Source organism: Stegastes partitus, unplaced genomic scaffold, assembly GCF_000690725.1.
Source record: "Stegastes partitus isolate 25-593 unplaced genomic scaffold, Stegastes_partitus-1.0.2 Scaffold246, whole genome shotgun sequence".
Lineage (NCBI taxonomy): Eukaryota > Metazoa > Chordata > Actinopteri > Pomacentridae > Stegastes > Stegastes partitus.
Genome location: NW_007577977.1, coordinates 480926 through 499544, shown reverse-complemented (window position 1 = coordinate 499544; position 18619 = coordinate 480926). Strand labels below are relative to the sequence as shown.

The 18619-nt window shown below is 39.9% G+C and overlaps 1 protein-coding gene across 2 annotated transcripts in view; it reads left to right on the top strand.

Moving 5' to 3' along the window:
• The first annotated feature begins 93 nt into the window (after window positions 1-93).
• Window positions 94-18619, top strand: part of LOC103357312 (zinc finger, MIZ-type containing 2) — a 50237-nt gene continuing 31711 nt past the window's right edge. The window contains exons 1-3 of one of the 2 annotated variants that reach the window (XM_008281814.1): window positions 94-495; window positions 14005-14112; window positions 18141-18258. In XM_008281814.1, the coding sequence (XP_008280036.1) occupies window positions 14063-14112; window positions 18141-18258 (168 nt within the window). In that variant the 5' untranslated portion in view covers window positions 94-495; window positions 14005-14062. Of the gene's footprint in view, window positions 496-649; window positions 885-14004; window positions 14113-18140; window positions 18259-18619 lie in introns of those variants that run through there. The other variant, XM_008281815.1, reaches the window with a different exon arrangement.

Below are 18619 nucleotides of genomic sequence, written 5' to 3'. Positions count from 1 at the left end.
CAGTTCATCCCTCCTCCCATCCTCCACCTCCTCCTTCTTCTTGCTCTAAAATGATCTGCTGCTCTGGTCTGCAGTCAGGCAGGCAGACTTTGTAGGAGGAGGAGGAGGGACAGGGAAGGAAAATGCCTTTCTCTGTGGGAGACATTAGCCCTGTGATCTCATGAATATATTACAGAGCAATGAGGAAGGTGTAGTGAGCTGCCAAAGCACACACTGCTACAGCTTATATTCTAATTGCTAGTCAGTTATTTTAGTTTTTAAATTCTTAATAAATAAAGGTGATGCAAATTCAAGCCTAGAATAGTACACTAATGGGCGTTCCTGGTGTGAAAAAAGCTATTATTAACAGCCCAACTACGCTCGATTAAACGGTCATCAAGCAGCCTTGCCTTGTTAGCTCCGACTGCGACACTACGGCTAAGCTAACAGTGTTTAGCCGAGCTAACGCAACAATTAAGCGGCTTCATCGTCTGGCAGCTGGCGCGCACACATAAGGTAAGCTCATATGTCGTCATTATTAATATTACTATCAATACTATTCATATTTTTTTTTACACTATCTCTTAGCCTCTTTCGTTAACCGTGTAGCTAACACTTAGGCTAGCGTTACACAAACTTAGCAGCGCTAGCTAATTAGCCTCCAGCTAGCTAGCTAACGGTGCCAGAGCCAGCAGCGTGTTAAAGAGGCTCCACACACTCAGCTCCGTTTCCAGTCCTCCGCTGCCACTTACAAGACACAAACTTAACACTGCGAGGCTTCTGCACAACCAGCACCGCTGCCATTTCACCAAAACGGCACCGTTTCTGATCTCTTGAGTGTACTGTAAATCGCTCGTTAACCGTAACCTCAACATTATCTGCGTTAATCGAGCAGCCACAGGCAGGTAGGTGAAACAAAACATCTGCTTATTTTTTTTTAAAATTTTTCTAGTGATGGGTAATACATACACACACACACACACACACAGATACACACACACAGATACAGATACAGTGAGGCAGGACTCATGCACATCACACAGACTGCTGAAATGCTTTGTTCTGATCTGCTGCACATCTCAGCAGCGCGTCTTGTTTGTTAGTATTGTTGCAGCAGGAGATACATGCATGTAGAGATGAGTGTTGATTTGCTTTTGCATTGCTGCCATCATCAACACATGAGCAGGTAAATTAACACAGGGAGAAAAGCATGTTTTACAGTAACAAGCCTGTCTGACTTCGTCTAGACTATGCTTCACAGCTGTCGTTTTAACATGCATGGGTTGTTGCTGTTGTGTTGCAGTGTGTGTGATTGTTTTTCCCCTTTGGCCATGACTTCCTGAATGTATCATGGGCACAATAACATGTTGTCTTGGCATGAAGCCAGGTTGAGTTAGTTTGGATCAGTGTTGAGGTGAAAACATAGCCAAGACCCTTTTACTTCAGCCTTGCAAATCTGCACATGTGAAAAACCCATCACAAAATGGGCAGTGAATAGTGGTTTTTGTTTGGAGAATTTAAAGAAAGCAAGCATTTCTCTGATTAGTTACTGAATAATTTCCTCTAAAATATAAGGGGAGGGGGTTGGTGGTGTCTTGACACGTTGGGGCTCAGCACAGTCAAGCGGTCTTTAGATTTTCACCTGATATTTGCACCATTTTCAAGTTATTTTTGAGTTTTAAAAAGACACTATCTAACTTGCAGAAATATATTTAATTGCGACATTGTGGTGCTAAATCTTTATCAGGCAGGAAGGGTCAAGAGGGTTATGAATGAGATAAATTTATTTTTGATTGATTGTTAACCTTTCCTGCCTGCTATGTTAAATGTTATCTGCTTAATATGTTTTTTTCTTCATTCCAGTTACTTTCAGAGCTCTATTCATAGGGACTTGTTTAATTAAATATATAGTATATATTGTGTGCAGATTGGAATTTTATGAACGCTAATTCGCATTTGTAATGACGGATTCTATTAATTTGTCAACGCTCATTTCCACTTGTAAAAGTATCCCTGCAGATTCTGACCCCTGCAAGATTTTAAGGATCTATATGGAATGCAATTGCATTCAGTTCTAGTAATTAATCTATTTTGCAATTTGGGGTGGGGATGTCCTAATTTTTGTCCCTGATTCATTCCAAGTCACCTAATATTTAGTATTTACTGATGCCAAGTCCTAATGTGATTTCATTTTCCTAGGTAAAACACACTTGATGTACAACAAAGTTATTAAAATCAATCTAGTGTATATCCTTGACAACTGCAAAATTCAGCTGAATGCAAAAAAAAAAAAAAATGCATTTCTGCATCCAAGCTATTCCTGTTACAAAGGTGGTCACAAGGCTTTGTGTAAAGCTCCAGGAAGGCAATGTTGCCTTTTTTCCAAAATCATTGACTAAAATAGCTATTTCAGCAAGGGACAAATGTTCCCTGTGCTCAGTTTGTGGTATTATTTGATCAGTATTTGATTGACAGTGTTGCTTATTATTAATTAGGAAAATCATCTGAAATTTGCCCCAATATCATCCTGCTGCCAGTTTTGCTCTCCCTTTAGTACATCTGTTTGACAGCAGACATAATCTCAAAATCAGGGGTGGTGTTTGTGCTCATTCTTATCAGCTAAAAAAATCCATAAACAAGTCCCAGATCATTGAGAGCAGATCTGGACATCCCTAATTTTGGGTCACATTTATGACTGTCATTGTGTAGAGTGTTGTCTATATTTTTGTGTCTTATTGAGAATAGTTATTCAGTTGAATGGTGTTTTAGGATGCATGTCTTCTTATAGCACGTGGACATTGTCACTGGTTGAAAAGTTATAGCCGTATCATGAAGTAGATGTGCCAATCGTTCCTTTGGGTTTTTGCAGAGTGAAATGTAAGATACTGTGCTCTCTGCAAAGTAAGGTCATCCCTCTTTATTTCCACGCTTTGCCCATGTTCCACATAAATATTATGGTTAGTCTATAGTAGCTATACTAGTGCTTTGGAATTAGACTAATGAATGGTGATTTATAGCTAAAGTCATATAGAAAGGTGTACCTCGATGTACTTGTTTTCTTACATTTTATTTAATACTAATATGGGTGACCAACCCTTTAAATAGTCCAGGAGAAGTGATGCAGGTGCTGGTGAGGAGAAAAGGTTGTTCACCCATCAACCCCCATAACACAATTCCGTAAATAAATAGTAATCGAGCAAATCTGCTGCCTGTGTCACTGGTAAAAATTGTGTCCTTAGCCTGATCATAACTTTTCTAACTACAGCAGCTTACAGTAAAACAGTAACATGTTTTTATTGCTATGAAGTTACTTGTTGCCATATTTTGTTAGTTACTTTCATACTCAGAGCAGCTATCGGCTATATCATGTTATTTTCAAGGGCTTTAATGCATTATTGGAATGAGGGCTATTTTTTAAATACATTATTCTTGCTTTTGTTAAAACTAACAAACATACTCATGAAACACACTCAGAAGTCACTGGTGCAGACTGAAATGCAGCTTGGTAATGATGATGCTGAGAAGGTCATAAAAAAGACTGAGAACAGCAGAATGAAGTGAAGGACGTGCTCAGATTGTGGGAGATAAGTGTTTATTGGTTCTAGGATCAATGTGATGAATACATGATTATTTTCAGGTAATCTGCTGAATAATTTCTCGAATAATCAGTTAGCTACTTGGTTAAAGTTAAAACATTGTTGAAATCTGGCCCACTTGGGGTGTGTGTCCAACATTTTTTTAATTTACTCATGATATGACAAAAGGAAAAAGCTTAGACTAGAGATTGACAGCTTTGTTTTAAAAAGTGGCAAATAAAATTGATGTATTTGACCAATTTTGCAGATCTGCCTCAGATATGCACACAATAAATGAAATGAAATGACAACATGATGACTTTGGTTAAATTTCAAGCAAATAATTAACCCTGAATAATATTGTAACACACTCAGTTTGGGTTTTGAACATATAACAGGTGCTCTAGGCTTTGATTTGTCTATCTCCAACACTCTTTAATGCCTCAGAGAAATAATATCCTGTCTCTTTAGTGTTGTGAGCTGAGTTTTACCTTTCATGATGACTGATGCTTTTCTGTATTTAAGAGGCTATTAATTGGTAATCTCTCAGATCCCATTGAGGCTCTTAATTAGTGCTTCATCAGTGACAGGTGCAGGGCAGGTCAACGAGTGAGGCTTGTGTATTGTACAGTATGTTTTCATCAGGAAAAGGCCTTCGTCACAGTTTTTTTTTATTTATTCAGTTGATTCCCAGATATTACTGTGAGTGGATATTACCATTCAAACACTTAAGTAATTTCTGCTTTAGTTTGAAACAGCACTACCTGTAGCAGTGACTGACTTTGAGATGCATGCCACCACCTATTGTTGTGGAGCATGTAGTACAGCTGTTTTTCATTGTTTCCTGTGCACAGACTAAACAATAACTGCCATCTTTTTCAGTATAAATCTTCATTTGTTGTAGTCCTCTAACACAGCAACCACAAATGATAACTGGACTGCGCTGTTCTTTCAGTTTCCTCCAGGTTTATCGGATAAAACAAAGACCCATCTGTATCTACAGTTGTGATGAGTTTACTGCATATTGCTATCAGTTCTTTTTTTTTTTTTTTTAAAGATCAAGTTGCTATGCAAAAAATATAGGGATGTCTAGATCCAGTCTTCAAATTGAGATCGAGGACGATCAGATTTTTATTTTTTTTTTGACTGATCAGTAATGACACAGACCAAAGCCTGTCCCTTTGTTTATGTTTGCTGTCATTTGTTGCAGGATGCTGGGGGTGGGAATTTTAAATAATTTTCTTGTTCAATAAGCGCCACTATTCTCAATCAATATTATGAGCTCTGATGCTTGGATGCCATTAACTGCCACAGAAGTCTTTGTCATGATTGCCTTTTCCGAGCTAAACCCCCAATGCTCTCGGCTTGTTCATACAGAACTGCCTGTAGTCTGAGTGACCGCTTGTTCAGGTTGATACAGTGTTAAACAGTAAGAGAACTCACCTGGTGGAACAACCTTTAACTCTTTTATCTAATCTAGAAAACGTTTTCATGCATGTAGAGACTACAACAGAGCATTGCAGAGCTTTTCAGTTGTCTAGCATATACATTGGATTGATTATAATAATTTTAATGTGCTTGAAGACTGATAACTAATTAGCAGACATTAAATATTAAGTAAGTCAGATCAGATTGGTGACAAAGAAACCAGTTCAGGACATCCATGCAGAAAACTAGCAGCCACTTTTATCAAAAAGTCTTGATATGATTTGGTTTTATAGGAATAATTCCAAACAGCTGTAAAGACAGTTGGAGGAGAACGTAGTCAAACGTTATATTTGGATCAGGTGGCTGCTGAAGGGTGTGATGTTGTTTCGTTTGACATCTGCACTTGAGTCCAGGACTGCAAGTAGAGAGGGACAAAAAACAGCAAAAGATCACATTAAAGAAGCTGCATCTTATGATGGTGCAGTATTTTTCTTTTATTAAAAACTTCCTAAAGCTGCAAGTAATGGTTTTGATTGTCCCTTAATCTGACAAATGCTATACATTTGTCAGATTTATCTTTTAGTCCACTAGACATAACCCGTGAACTAATGCCCTTCACAGCTTTTCAGAACTGAAGCTGACATCTTTCTTCATCTCATACTTAGTCTTTGGAGCTTATGTATTTGTTTGAATTGTTGGTTTTAGTTATTTGTATAATTTGACATTTGTTTTATTGTAAAGTACTTTGTAATTTTGTTTTTGAAAGGTGCTATACATTTAAAGTTATAAAATACTAGGACACACTCATTTGCTGGAGAATAATATAATATGGATATTGGAATGCCCTTTTTTTTCAGGTTATCCCAACTGGGACAATATTCAAAACCCAAAGATATTGACTTTACGGTGATAATATGCCAGCAAATCCTCTTTCAGAAGCTGTTATCTCAAAATATTGTGCTCCCTCCCCCCCCATCCGTTTTTCTGTGAAAACTGACCAATACCATTAATCAGCAATCAAAATCAAAAGTTAGGTAACTGATAGTTTGGTCTTTGAAACAGTCACAGTTAATGGTTAAACAATACAGCAATCAAGATCCTGAGTATAGATAAGGGCATGTCAAAACAAAAGAAGCAGCTTAAGAGTCTTTGGTTATGTGACTGTCTGGCAGCTAATTAATTATGTGTGTGTGTTTTAATTCAGTGATTCTCAAACTTTTTACAGTGTGTACCACCTGAGAAAATATCGAGCTCTCCAAGTACCACCATTATGACCAACCTGAACATACAGTAGTTAAGGCTTTCCCTATCGACTGTTCACAAAGGAGGCCTGCTTACTTTGAATATGAGGATTATTTATTGATAACTGTTGCCAGCAACAGCCACACTGTACACAACAGTAGCATTATAACTATATATAACACAACAAGGTGCAGCACCTCTTTACCTCTCATACACACAGCAAGCGAGAACATTAAGAAAAACAACTCTGTTTCTTACACTCTCTCTCTCTCTCTCTCTCGCTCTCTCTCTCTCTCTCTCCATCCATCCATCTTCTCCCGCTTATCTGGAGTCGGGTCGCGGAGGCAGCAGCCTGAGCAGAGCTGCCCAAACTTTCCGATCCACACACACCTCCTCCAGCTCTTTTGGGGGGACCCCTAGGCGTTCCCGGGCCAGTCGAGAGACATAATCTCTCGAACGTATCCTGGGTCTTCCCCGGGGCCTCCTCCCGGTGTGACGCGTCCGGAACACCTCCCCAGGGAGGTGTCCAGGAGGCACCCAAAGCAGATGCCTGAGCCACCTCAGCTGGCTCCTTTCGATGTGGAGGAGAAGTGGCTCTACTCTGAGCTCCTCCCGCGTGACTGAGCTCCTCACCCTATCTCTAAGGGAGCGCCCAGCCACCCTGCAGAGGAAACTCATTTCGGCCGCTTGTATCCGCAGTCTCGTTCTTTCGGTCATTACCCAGATCTCATGACCATAGGTGAGGGTTGGGACGTAGATTGACCGGTAAATCGAGAGCTTTGCTCCCTTGCTCAGCTCTCTCTTCACCACGACGGTCCTGTACAGCGACCGCAACACTGCAGACGCTGTGCCGATCCGTCTGTCAACCTCACGCTCCATCTGCCCCTCACTTGTGAAGAAGACCCCGAGATACTTGAACTCCTCCACTTGAGGCAGGGACTCTCCACCCACCGAGAGGGCAAGCCACCTTTTTCCGGTCGAGAGCCATGGCCTCGGATTTGGAGGTGCTGATCCTCATCCTGCTCGCACCACACTCGGCTGCAAACCGCCCCAGTGCACACTGGAGGTCCTGATTCGATGAAGCCAACAGAACAACATCATCTGCAAACAGCAGAGATGAAATTCTGTGGTTCCCAAACCGAACCCTTTCCTCCCTGTGGCTGCGCCGAGAAATTCTGTCCATAAAAATAATGAACAGAACCGGTGACAAAGGGCAACCCTGGCGGAGGCCAACGCGCACTGGGAACAGGTCTGACTTATTACCGGCAATGCGAACCATGCTCCTGCTGCAGTCGTAAAGTCAACGGACAGCCCTTAACAGAGGGCCCCGGACCCCATACTCCCAAAGCACTCCCCACAGGACCCCACGAGGAACACAGTCGAACGCTTTCTCCAGATCCACAAAACACATGTGGACTGGTTGGGCGAACTCCCATGAGCCCTTGAGCACCCGATGGAGGGCGTAGAACTGGTCCCGTGTGCTGCGACTGGGACGGAAACCAGACTTCCCCTTCTGAATCCGAGGTTCGACAATCGGTTGTATCCTCCTCTCCAGTACCCTGGAATAGACCTTACCGGGGAGGCTGAGGAGTGTGATCCCTCTGTAGTTGGAACACACCCTCTGGTCCCCCTTCTTAATAACAGGGACCACCACCCCGGTCTGCCAATCCAGAGGCACTATCCCCAACTGCCACGCGATGTTGCGGAGACATGTCAACCAGGACAACCCACAACATCCAGAGTCTTGAGGTATTCAGGACGGATCTCATCCAGCCCTGGAGCTCTGCCACCGGGGAGCTTTCTAGCCACCTGTTTGACTTCAGCCCGGGTGATGGGTGAGTCCACCACTGAGTCCACAGTCTCTGCTTCCTCTTCAGAAGATGTGACGGCAGGATTGAGGAGACCCTCGAAGTACTCCTTCCACTGCCCGACGACCTCCCCAATTGAGGTCAGGAGGTCCCCACCCGCACCAAAGACAGTGCTGGTGGAGAGCTGCTTTCCCCTCCTGAGGCGCCGGACGGTTTGCCAGAATTTCTTCGAGGCCAACTGATAGTCCTCCTCCGTGGCCTCCCCGAACTCCTCCCAGACCGGGGTTTTTGCCTCCGCGACCACACGAGCTGCTGCGCGCTTGGCCTGTCGGTACCCGTCAGCTGCTTCAGGATTCCCACAGGCCTAAAATGACCGATAGGACTCCTCCTTCAGCTTGACGGCATCTCTTACTTTCGGCTGCCACCACCGGGTTTGGGGATTGCCACCGCAACAGGCTCCAGAGACCTTATGACCACAGCTGCGAGCGGCCGCAGCTACAATGGAGGAGGAGAACATGGACCACTCAGCCTCCAACGCCAGAGAAATGGAGCGTCCAGCGTCTCTCAAGAATTTGGGTTCCAGAACCCAGGCTGTGCGTGGAGGTGAGGCCGACTATATCTAGTCGATATCGCTCAACCTCCTGCACAAGCTCAGGCTCCTTCCCCCTCAGTGAGGTGACGTTCCATGTCCCAACAAGCAGAGTCTGTGTGCGCGGACCAGGCTGCCGAGGCTCAGCATCCATCCATCCTGCTTCTGAATTTTGTCTTGATGGCGGCGAGTGAAGAGGAGCCTTTTTCACACATATGTACGTTGTCGTGAAAGGAAGGAGAAAGCGCACGGCCTTATCCGAAAGCACAATCATGGCCGATATGTAGATGAGATGGCGCCGAGCATGGACGCAGCGGCTCCTTCAGGAGACAGCGAGAGTGAAAGTTTTGAGTGTCTTGTCTATCCCAGACGTTCAGTTCCGCAAAACTTACAGCCGAGCGACTTTGCTGAACATCAGGACAGTGAATGGCGCTGGAATTGTGGCGCTCGGTTGCGATGTGGACATACTACACCAACATGGAGTCCGATCGGAGACTACACTGGCAGTTACCCGAGAGAGAAGGAAGCGCCAACGGTACAAACGTAAACAAAGGAGGAGGAAGAGAGCCGGATCCATGTTAGGCTAAAGGCTAACTTCTCCAGACCAGCAGGACTGTCCTCCTACTCTCCAATATCTGCTCCCTCCACAATAAGCTTGATAATCTGCGTTTGCTGAGAGAAACCCGCAGAGAGTGGAGGGACTGCTGTGTGTTTGATTTAACAGAAACTTGACTCCATGACAGCATCCCACACAGACATACCTGAGGTTTGTCTAAACAATGTTACAGGGGCGCTGCGCCCTCATACTCCTGGCTTGCGCCCTCTTACCAAAATGCCGATTGAACCCTGTGTTCACACCAGACACGAGCAAAATCATTCGCGTGAATGATTTACATGTAAAGTCAATATGAAGACACGATTAGGTGTGAGTAAACGTCCCGCGGTGCGATTGACGAATTGAGTGAGTTCAATTGATTGAGCGATTCTAGCCACCCACACACACACACACACACACGCCCCAGTCACTTAGTTCCCTTGACACGGTGTGCGCCCTCATCCGATTTTTTTCTAGAAAAACCCCTGCACACAGCTGGAGGGGACAACATTCAGGGTCCTCGCCAGGATTTTTTGACAGCGTGTCAAACCAGGGGTGTGTTAGCAAATATTGCCAACGGTTAGCGGCGAATGCGCTAGCAAATAGCAGCGGTAGCAGCGAAGACGATGGTAGAGAAACTGATGAAGACAAAAATAAAGGAAAGACCATATGCATTTAATATGTAATGTTATGTATTTTAAATTTATGTTTTGGATAATATATATTTTCAAAATAATTTTAACTTTTAAAAATATTTGTGGCCGTTCTCCACATACCACTAAAGGGAGCGCACGTACCACAGTTTGAGAATCAAGGTTTTATTTGATTAAATAGTAGAGGGAATGTTTAATCATCTCTTCTGACTAGCTGCCAACCCGTCTTTCCCACCAGCAGTTCATATATAACTAGGGGTGGGTGATATGGCAAAAATATCATATCACGATTTTTTTTATTATGAAATCACGATTTTGATTTTATCGCGATCTTGCATGTATTTTTGAGACTAAGTGTGACTGGACCACAGATCACTTGATGTTGCAAAAATATGGACGTTCTGAACTTTGCGTTCAATCTTTTCTCGGCATTCAAAGTAGAGACGTGGAATAGCAGTGTTGGAGAAGAACAATCCATACGATCTCCTCACTTTGGCAGATCGTCTACATGTTCTAATCCTTCACGATCTAATATCGTCATATCGCACACCCCTATACTTACATGAACATTAATAGCTGTTACTCTTGAGTTACATTGATGATTTGAACTGGATTGTAGCTTTATGGCTCCAGATGATTTTGCTGTCAGCAACCTGTTTGACCAACAGGTTTCTTCTTCTTTTGATGTCCACAAGACTTGTGTTGGAGACCTGAATGAGTTTTAACTATTTCCATGTTGTTGTTATTGTTGTTGTTTTTTTTAAATATATATTTTGAATAAAAATGCCATGTCCAAAATTAGTTAGCAAGTCTTAATTGAGTATTCTCAAACACAATTGGTTAATGTCTTTAGTTTATGTCATTTCAATTTTTTCAGCATACAATTCATACAAATGACATGGCATTGTTTGTAATTTGTAATGTAACCCATTGAATTATAAAGAATGTAATGTAGATACAGTTTTCAGAATTACATTGAAAATATTGAACCTTATGCTCCAAGAAATTGATGCTGCGACAAAATTTTAAGTTCTCACAAATATTCTGTTTTTACTTAAAACCCTTTGCATGGAGAAAGAATGCCAAAACGACACGATTTATCAGAGCCAGAAACTAAAAATAGAAAGAATCATTGGAATCTTGACTCTCTAATAGTTCTTGAACATGTATTGTCTGGTGTGCAGCTCTGTTTGAAAAATCAATTAAATCTAAGCCTAAACTGTGATACTTCATTAAAACAACTTTATTCTGCATCTCATTTAAGGTTTGTCAAAAAATAAAGTGTTTGCATTAACCAGATTCCACAGTGAACTAAATATTCTGTGCTCCGTGTTGCAATGGTGAAGCCGTCAGTGACTCAGCTGTCATTGACAAAATGTTATGACTATTCAGCTGAACTGCAGGCAGTGTTTACAAAGTGCAGAAAGGAAAGAAGCATTATCAATTAAAAATATAAGTAGTGAAATATCTATAGTATGTACAGTTATCATTTTTATCCAGTATTGGTAAGACCTGTAAACACTTAGAATTATGTTTTACATGTTTATCCCAGGTTTTGTTTGTAAAAATGCATCAAAGGAATTAAACTTTTAATTAAATTTAATGAATTAATTAAACTCTGATTTCTAACCAAGTCATACTGCACAAAAGGCATTTCTCTCTACTTCTTGCCATTGTTTCAAAATGTAAAGATATTCAGAAGATTTATAATTTTTGCTAAAAACAATATTTTGATTGTCAGAGTAGGTTTCTGTCAATCCAATAAACCATACAGACAAAGGCGAGGTGACGTTGCAGCATTAGAATGTAGACACAATGAGATTGTCTTAATTACAGACTTCCAAAAATGGTCATAACATGCTGTAGGGCCACAACACATGAAAAACAGATAGATTTGATTCATATAATAACACCCTCTGTGTTTATCTGACACTTTCCCTCCTTTATTACCAGATGTTTTCTTTATCTCCATCACATTCCTCATCCCTGCTCCAGCGCCGCTCGCCTCCCACCTCCCGCTAATGATTTTCTTTATCTGACGGTTACCAACTGACATGCAAATTTCCCAACATCAGAGCCTTGAACATCCCCTCCCCCCTGTTTCTTCTCTCTGGTTTCCTTTTTGCACTTTACAGATTTGGGTCAGACACCCCACATCTTGTATAAAAAGATGGAGAGGAGGGGTGTTGTTGCTCATATCACGTGGCCACGATACCTGAATTCCCTCCTATCAAAAGGCATCATTAGCCTCCAGACAGCACTTTGTGACTTCCATCACAGCTGAGCAGTGAAACCACACAAAAGGGGGGTATAAGATGTCTGGCTTCATAACATGTTGAAACTGAACACAGGCAGCACAGAGTGTACCTGCGGAGGAATGATTGAGACTCTCTCTTCTCTCTCTCAGTCTCTTTGCCTCTTTTGACCTCAGATTCTTGACATTTCTTCTTCTTCTTTCCTCTTCATCCCACTCCTCGCCTGTGTGTTCTTTTTTTTTTTTGTCCTTTTCCTTCCTACCTCTCAGCTACTGCAATCACACTGACAGCCAAAACACCAGAGGCGTTCAATCAACCCTCAACTGGCCCTCTGCTCCTGCAGCTTCTGGCTGCGTTATTTTGCGAGGACCAAATTCATTTTCGTGTGCAGATGAAGCCGATAAGGGAGAAAGTGTTCAGTGTTTCCCAAAGCCCAAGATGACAAATATCTTGTTTTGTCCACAACCCAAAGATATTCAGTTTACTGTCATAGAGGAGGAAAGAAACCAGAAAGTATTCACATTTCAATCACAGAATTAAGACTTTTTTCTTAAAAAAATAAGCAAAACAATTAATTGATTAATTATCAAAATCGGATTTTGACTGAATAGTTAACAACTGATAAATGAATTAATTAATTGATTAATCATTGCAGCTCTAACATTCATTACATAGAATTGACTGGTGCTTTGTTGCTTGTTGCTTTTAGTACTATACACAACAAAATATATGTAATGTAGTTTATATATATATATATATATAATGATAAATATAATTATAATATATATTTTTTTGGTTTTTTATTTTTTTTTTTTTTTTTTTTTTTTTTTTTTTTTAATTATTTATATTTAAAAAATAAATACCCCCCCCAAAAAAAATAAAATAAAATAAAATAAATAAAAAAGATTATATATATGCCACTAGCAGGTTTCTCCTGGCTTAGACTGTGCACGAGAATAAGAGTGATCAGTTCATAAAGACAGTGAGTCTGCTTTACCTTATTGGACATTTTCTTGTAATTCCTGGCCATTAGATTTAAAAAAAAATGTGTATTATGCTTAAGTACATGAATCCCCAATGAATAAAACTGATTAGAAATATATTAACTTTTTTTTTTTTGAGCTGAGGATTTTCCTTTGGTTCCGGTTAAATCATCTTTGGAGGTGCCAAAAAATTCTCTTTATGCATGAAAAACCCTGCAAAGTGACATTTTCAGATGCCTTGTCTTTTCAGATGCTTTGAGCAAGCCAAAGATATTCGGTTTATTGTCATATGTGACAAAGATGAGCGTTAAATCCTCACATTTTTGAAATTATGACCAATAAATATTTGACATTTTGGCTTTAAAAAAAATATGCTTGTTCACTTATCAGAATAAATACTTGACTACTCATTGCAGGTCTGATCATTTTTTGTGTCTGTCATAAGTTTTTGTTTGATAAAAATAAAGGAGGACATCTTAAATGAAAAAAAAATTGGCCAGAAAATGTAAAGATGATTCCTCTCGGCAGCAAACAAGTGTGTCTGTGTGTGTGTTATAGAGTGACTGACTGTACGTCGGTGTGCTGAGGGAAGAGTGTGCCTCTTCACATCTCTGTTCTCTTAAATTCCTTTTGAAATCAGCAAACTAAATTTAGCTCACAGCACCCTCCCCCTCCTCTGAGAGGTATCAGAGCTACAGCAGTCAGCGATAGGCTAACGTTTTGATGCGCACAGTCCACACACATGCACACAGATTAAAGTGAGTGGCTCAGAGTGGGAGGGCGCTCTGTCTTTGTGCACACAATGTGGGCTGTAGTGATGATAAATTGTTGCTGTGCAGCGAATGAGATGTGAGTATGTGTCTTTTTATATATATATATGTGTGTGTGTCTTTCTAGCTCGTAGGGCTGCCACTTAAGGACAGTGGGGGCTCTCTAATGATCCCCCGTTCATCCAATGAACCCCCTCAACTCCATGAAACCCTCCCTGCCTCCCACTCCACAGAGGTACCTACACACAGACACACACACACACACACACACACACACAGACTGTGGTGACATTAACCTCAGTTTCCTCAGGTGAACCATTTCACCTGCTCTGCCCAACAAAAATTACTCTGCAGCTGTTTAAATGGAATGATTCTTTATCATTTTTAAGCAAAAGTGCCAAATATTTGATGAGGCATTACATTAAATTGACTCACTTTGGATTTTAGATTTGGCTCTTAAGAGGGTAATTCTATTAAAATTCCATCAGTGCCTCCCATCTGATCCCCTCAGAATTTAATGATTATTTTTGCAATAGCTTTGGTATATTTAATAAAGCCTTTTATTTTAATTTGTTAAAGTTCTACCTTCATGCTATAAATATTATGAATATTATAGGCCCTTGAAGTATAAAGAGGTGGTTCAAAATTTACTTTTTCCAGCATTTCTGAGCCCTCATAACTTTATAAATACAGGAGACAGACACATTAAATTTTGAGGGATGAAAAACGCATTTGAACTCTGGTAAAAACTACAACCAAATCAAGTTTACATCCACTCCAGGTGTCACAGTCTAAAGCCAAAATCAGTTTTTTGTTCAGTGCATTTTTTTCTACACCAACTTTGAGCATCAATATCATAGGATACATCATAGTTTAATGGTGAACGGCACCAGTTATTGTCTATGACATAGAGTGACAGACATAAACATTGATGACCTAGATGTGTTCTCTGTTTCTGAAGTCAATGGAGAAAACTTTGAAATGTGCATTTTGGGTAAACTTTGAAGGATCATATCACTATGTGGACTTGGTGGTTGGTCCAAACAAGTTACAGCATCGGGAAGCTTTTACTTTTATCTACATTTTGATACCAGGCTCATCTTCTAGCTATGATGTCTTCTTTGTCAAAACTATTATCTATTATAAGAATATGTTAATGGTCACAAAATGTAATAGTACTATTTATTCTATTTACCCAAGGAGTTAAAATCACGATAATGCTGAGTGAACCTTCCGCCATGATTTTCTCTGTGTAAGAATATTTCTGTAATATTGGCATATTTTGAATACCATTGATATGCTAGTGGTTTTAACAGAGCTCAACAGTGTGTTTCAGTCTGGAGAATTTCATGTAGTTACGAAGTTATGAAGGCTCAAAAATCATGATAACGCTAAGTGAACCTTTGACCCACCCCACATACTTCGAAGGCCTGTAACTCACTACATAAAATCTCCTAAAGTTACTGTACATAAACAATCAACTGATTCTGAGGGGGTCAGCTGGGAACTTTTTTTTTTTTTAGATTTGATTGATTTTATATGGAATGACCCAATATGGATTTTTTTAATGTTAAAAAACAATTTGAACATTATTTAGTAATGAAAATAAGAAGTCTAACACGCACATGCACAATTCTTCATATATGTTTCAAGGTCTGGGTCGGGTTACTTTGAAATGGGGTCAGCTGCTGAATACAAATTACATTGCATTTTTGTAGTTAGTCATATAATCCTTTGGATTATAAAAAAAGGTTATATAATTGGGATACTTTTGGATTATTTTTGCATTACTTTATAAACAAACATTTTAGAAATATTGCACCTTCTGCTACACAAAATGGAGGTAACTACAAAATTTTGAGTTCTTACAAGTATTGTATTTTCTCTTTGTCTCTCGAAACCCCAAAAAGTACCAGCAAGTTTGAAAAGCATTTTATCGCAAAATTTACACAATTTATCAGAATCAGCTGTTAAAAACATAGTCATTCGATTTGCAACTTGAATTAAGTTAAACTAATTATGTGTGACGTAGACCTTTTTTAAAAACAAAACAAACTTTCTTTGTGTGACATTTCATTAAAATCACTTTATAGCCCGAGTCACATTTTAAATTTTCCCAAAACAAACTGCTTTCAACAGATCTATTAAAAATGACAACAACAACAATTCTGTGCTCTTTAGCACAACTGATTCTCCATGACCGACTCCGCTGTGACCACCAGTCAGAAATTCGAGGTGCAGGTGAACTGCAGGCTCTAGTAATTTAAACTCAACAAGTTATCATTATTTGGTAGTAACCCTGAGGACATATACGATGTCCAATCAGTATATTGTGGTTGCAGTGTTGCCTGACAAAATCGGCATACATGCTGGTTAACGACATCAGCTGTGATCACTGAGTAAGTTGGAGACAACAGAAAGTTGCTGCCGCAGATCCTCTGAATGCGACTGAACAGCTGGAGACACAGCTTTTGACTGTGACCAGTGTCAGTCCTTCAACCTCCACCCTCTCCTCCTGCTCTCTGCGCTCACCTGTGCTGTGCTTTTATATTGCCGTCTCGCACAACAGAATAACTATGAAGCAGTAATTTATGGCAACACTATAGGGGAACAAGTTATTCCAAGTAATATTTTTTTTAGGATCCGTTTAGAATATATAATTACTAACAGGCAGACTGCAGTCCTTTCTGCTCAAGCTGGATGAATGCTATTTTTCAATTTCTGCAATTTCAACTACACACACAGCTTCATCTTAGCTAGTGATGCTAGTTACTTGTTGTTCTCTATGAGCCCTGATGTAAATCCTATTGAACATCTGTGGAAGGAGCTGAAACATGGCGTCTGGAGAAGGCACCCTTCAAACCTGAGACAACTGGAGCAGTCTGCTCATGAGGAGTGGGCCAAAATACCTGCTGAGAGGTGCAGAAGTCTCATTGACCGTTAGAGAAATGGTTTGATTGCAGTGATTGCCTCAAAAGGTTGTGCAACAAAATATTAAGTTAAGGGTACCATCATTTTTGTCCAGGCCTGTTTCATGAATTTATTTTTTCAAATAATTCTGTTGAACCACGGTTCAAAAGCAATGTCTGATTTTCATTGCTTAATTTTCATAGAATTTTTATTTATTATTGCTCTTGTCAGATTCAAGTTATTTCTGTGACCATTGTGGGTTTTTCTTTCATTACCCGAGGGGTACCAACAATTTTGTCCACATGGTTATTTGTTACATATGTTGTGTTGTTACTGGCTTTATTCTTTTTTTTTTTCTAAAACACCACAATAATGACTTTCTTTGTCATATAGAAAATAGAGGGGCAATAAAAAAAAGTGTTGTAAATATGAAAGTAGTTCATAGTATACTTGGTTTTAACTTTAAATGCCCTAAAACAACAAAAATAAAAATAAAAATAAAATTCATATGAAGTTTCAGCTTTAGAGCAAGTACGATGCATCTTGAACTGGTGTTTTGTAACTCAAAAATGGCATGAATTTAAGAATTGAAGAAGGGCTGATGAATTCTTTCAGCTTTAGAATTTTGAGACAATAAGTGTCTGTGCTGTAGTGCATCCATCTTTTGTTTGTTTGACATGATACCTGAAAACTTGACTGATCCAGCAAACAAAAGAGAAAAACAGGTTTCCCTCAATTTCAAACCCTTGAAACTGTTAAAAGAATAAATGCTTGAGTGTTTTTTTTTCCAGCCCTTTTGGAAACACCTTTAATAGTTTCACTGAAGCTGAAACAGACTTTAATTGAGCCTTTTGACTGCACTGTTTCTCTGCACAGAGCAATAAAAGAAAAAGAAATGAGCTGCCAGCTCATTGACATGACAAGCAGAAACTGGAAAAATGTGGATGTTTGTAGAGAAACAAAACAACAAAACAGTGTTGACATAAAGTCAACTTAATTTTCTGATTGCTTGACAAACAAAAAGAAAGAAAAATGGACTGTAAATATGTAAACGGAAATGGTTTACGCAAAGGGAGGAGAATGTAGCCTCAACTGCCAGATGAATAAACCACGTTCAGGTTAATCGTTAGATCACTAGAGTAAATGATGCATTCATGACCTTTTACTCAGACGTCTCTCTGTTCTACTACAGAAACATTAGCTCTAATAAGGTGTTAAAGACTTAGGAAATCTTTAAACACCGTCTGTGATACTGTGACATTTACCAGTTATTGATATGTGCACAAATGCTCTCCCTGCCTCTCCTGAACCTCCCCAATCATCCCACTAACTTGACTTCATGTCCTCCTGCAGCAGTGACGGCCCCTTCCTAAATGAGCCAGTCTCCTGGCAACCAGGCACCAATCAGCACACAGGATCTCTCTCAGTAGTAACCACAGTGTGGGGTGTGACCAATCCCACACACAGCCAGGTAACACATGACTCCTCGCTGGATGCTGTTGTCCTGCTGTGTTGTTTTTTCAGTTACTGCACATGTATTTATATTTTATTTATAAATTTGGACTTGTTGTCTAAAAAACACATCTGTTTTGCTTTAAAACAACTGAGATGCATATTTTTCAAATAAATTGCCAAGTGACAGTAGAGCTGCCATAATTTATCAATTAGTTAAAACTATTAAAATAACCGCTTACTATTTTGACAATTAATGAGTGATTTTTAAATTGTAAAAAAATATCTGATTGTAGCTTTTTAAATGTGACTATTTTCTGGTTTATTACCTCCTCTATGGCAGTAAATTGAATATGACATCTTAGGCTTTGGAAACACTG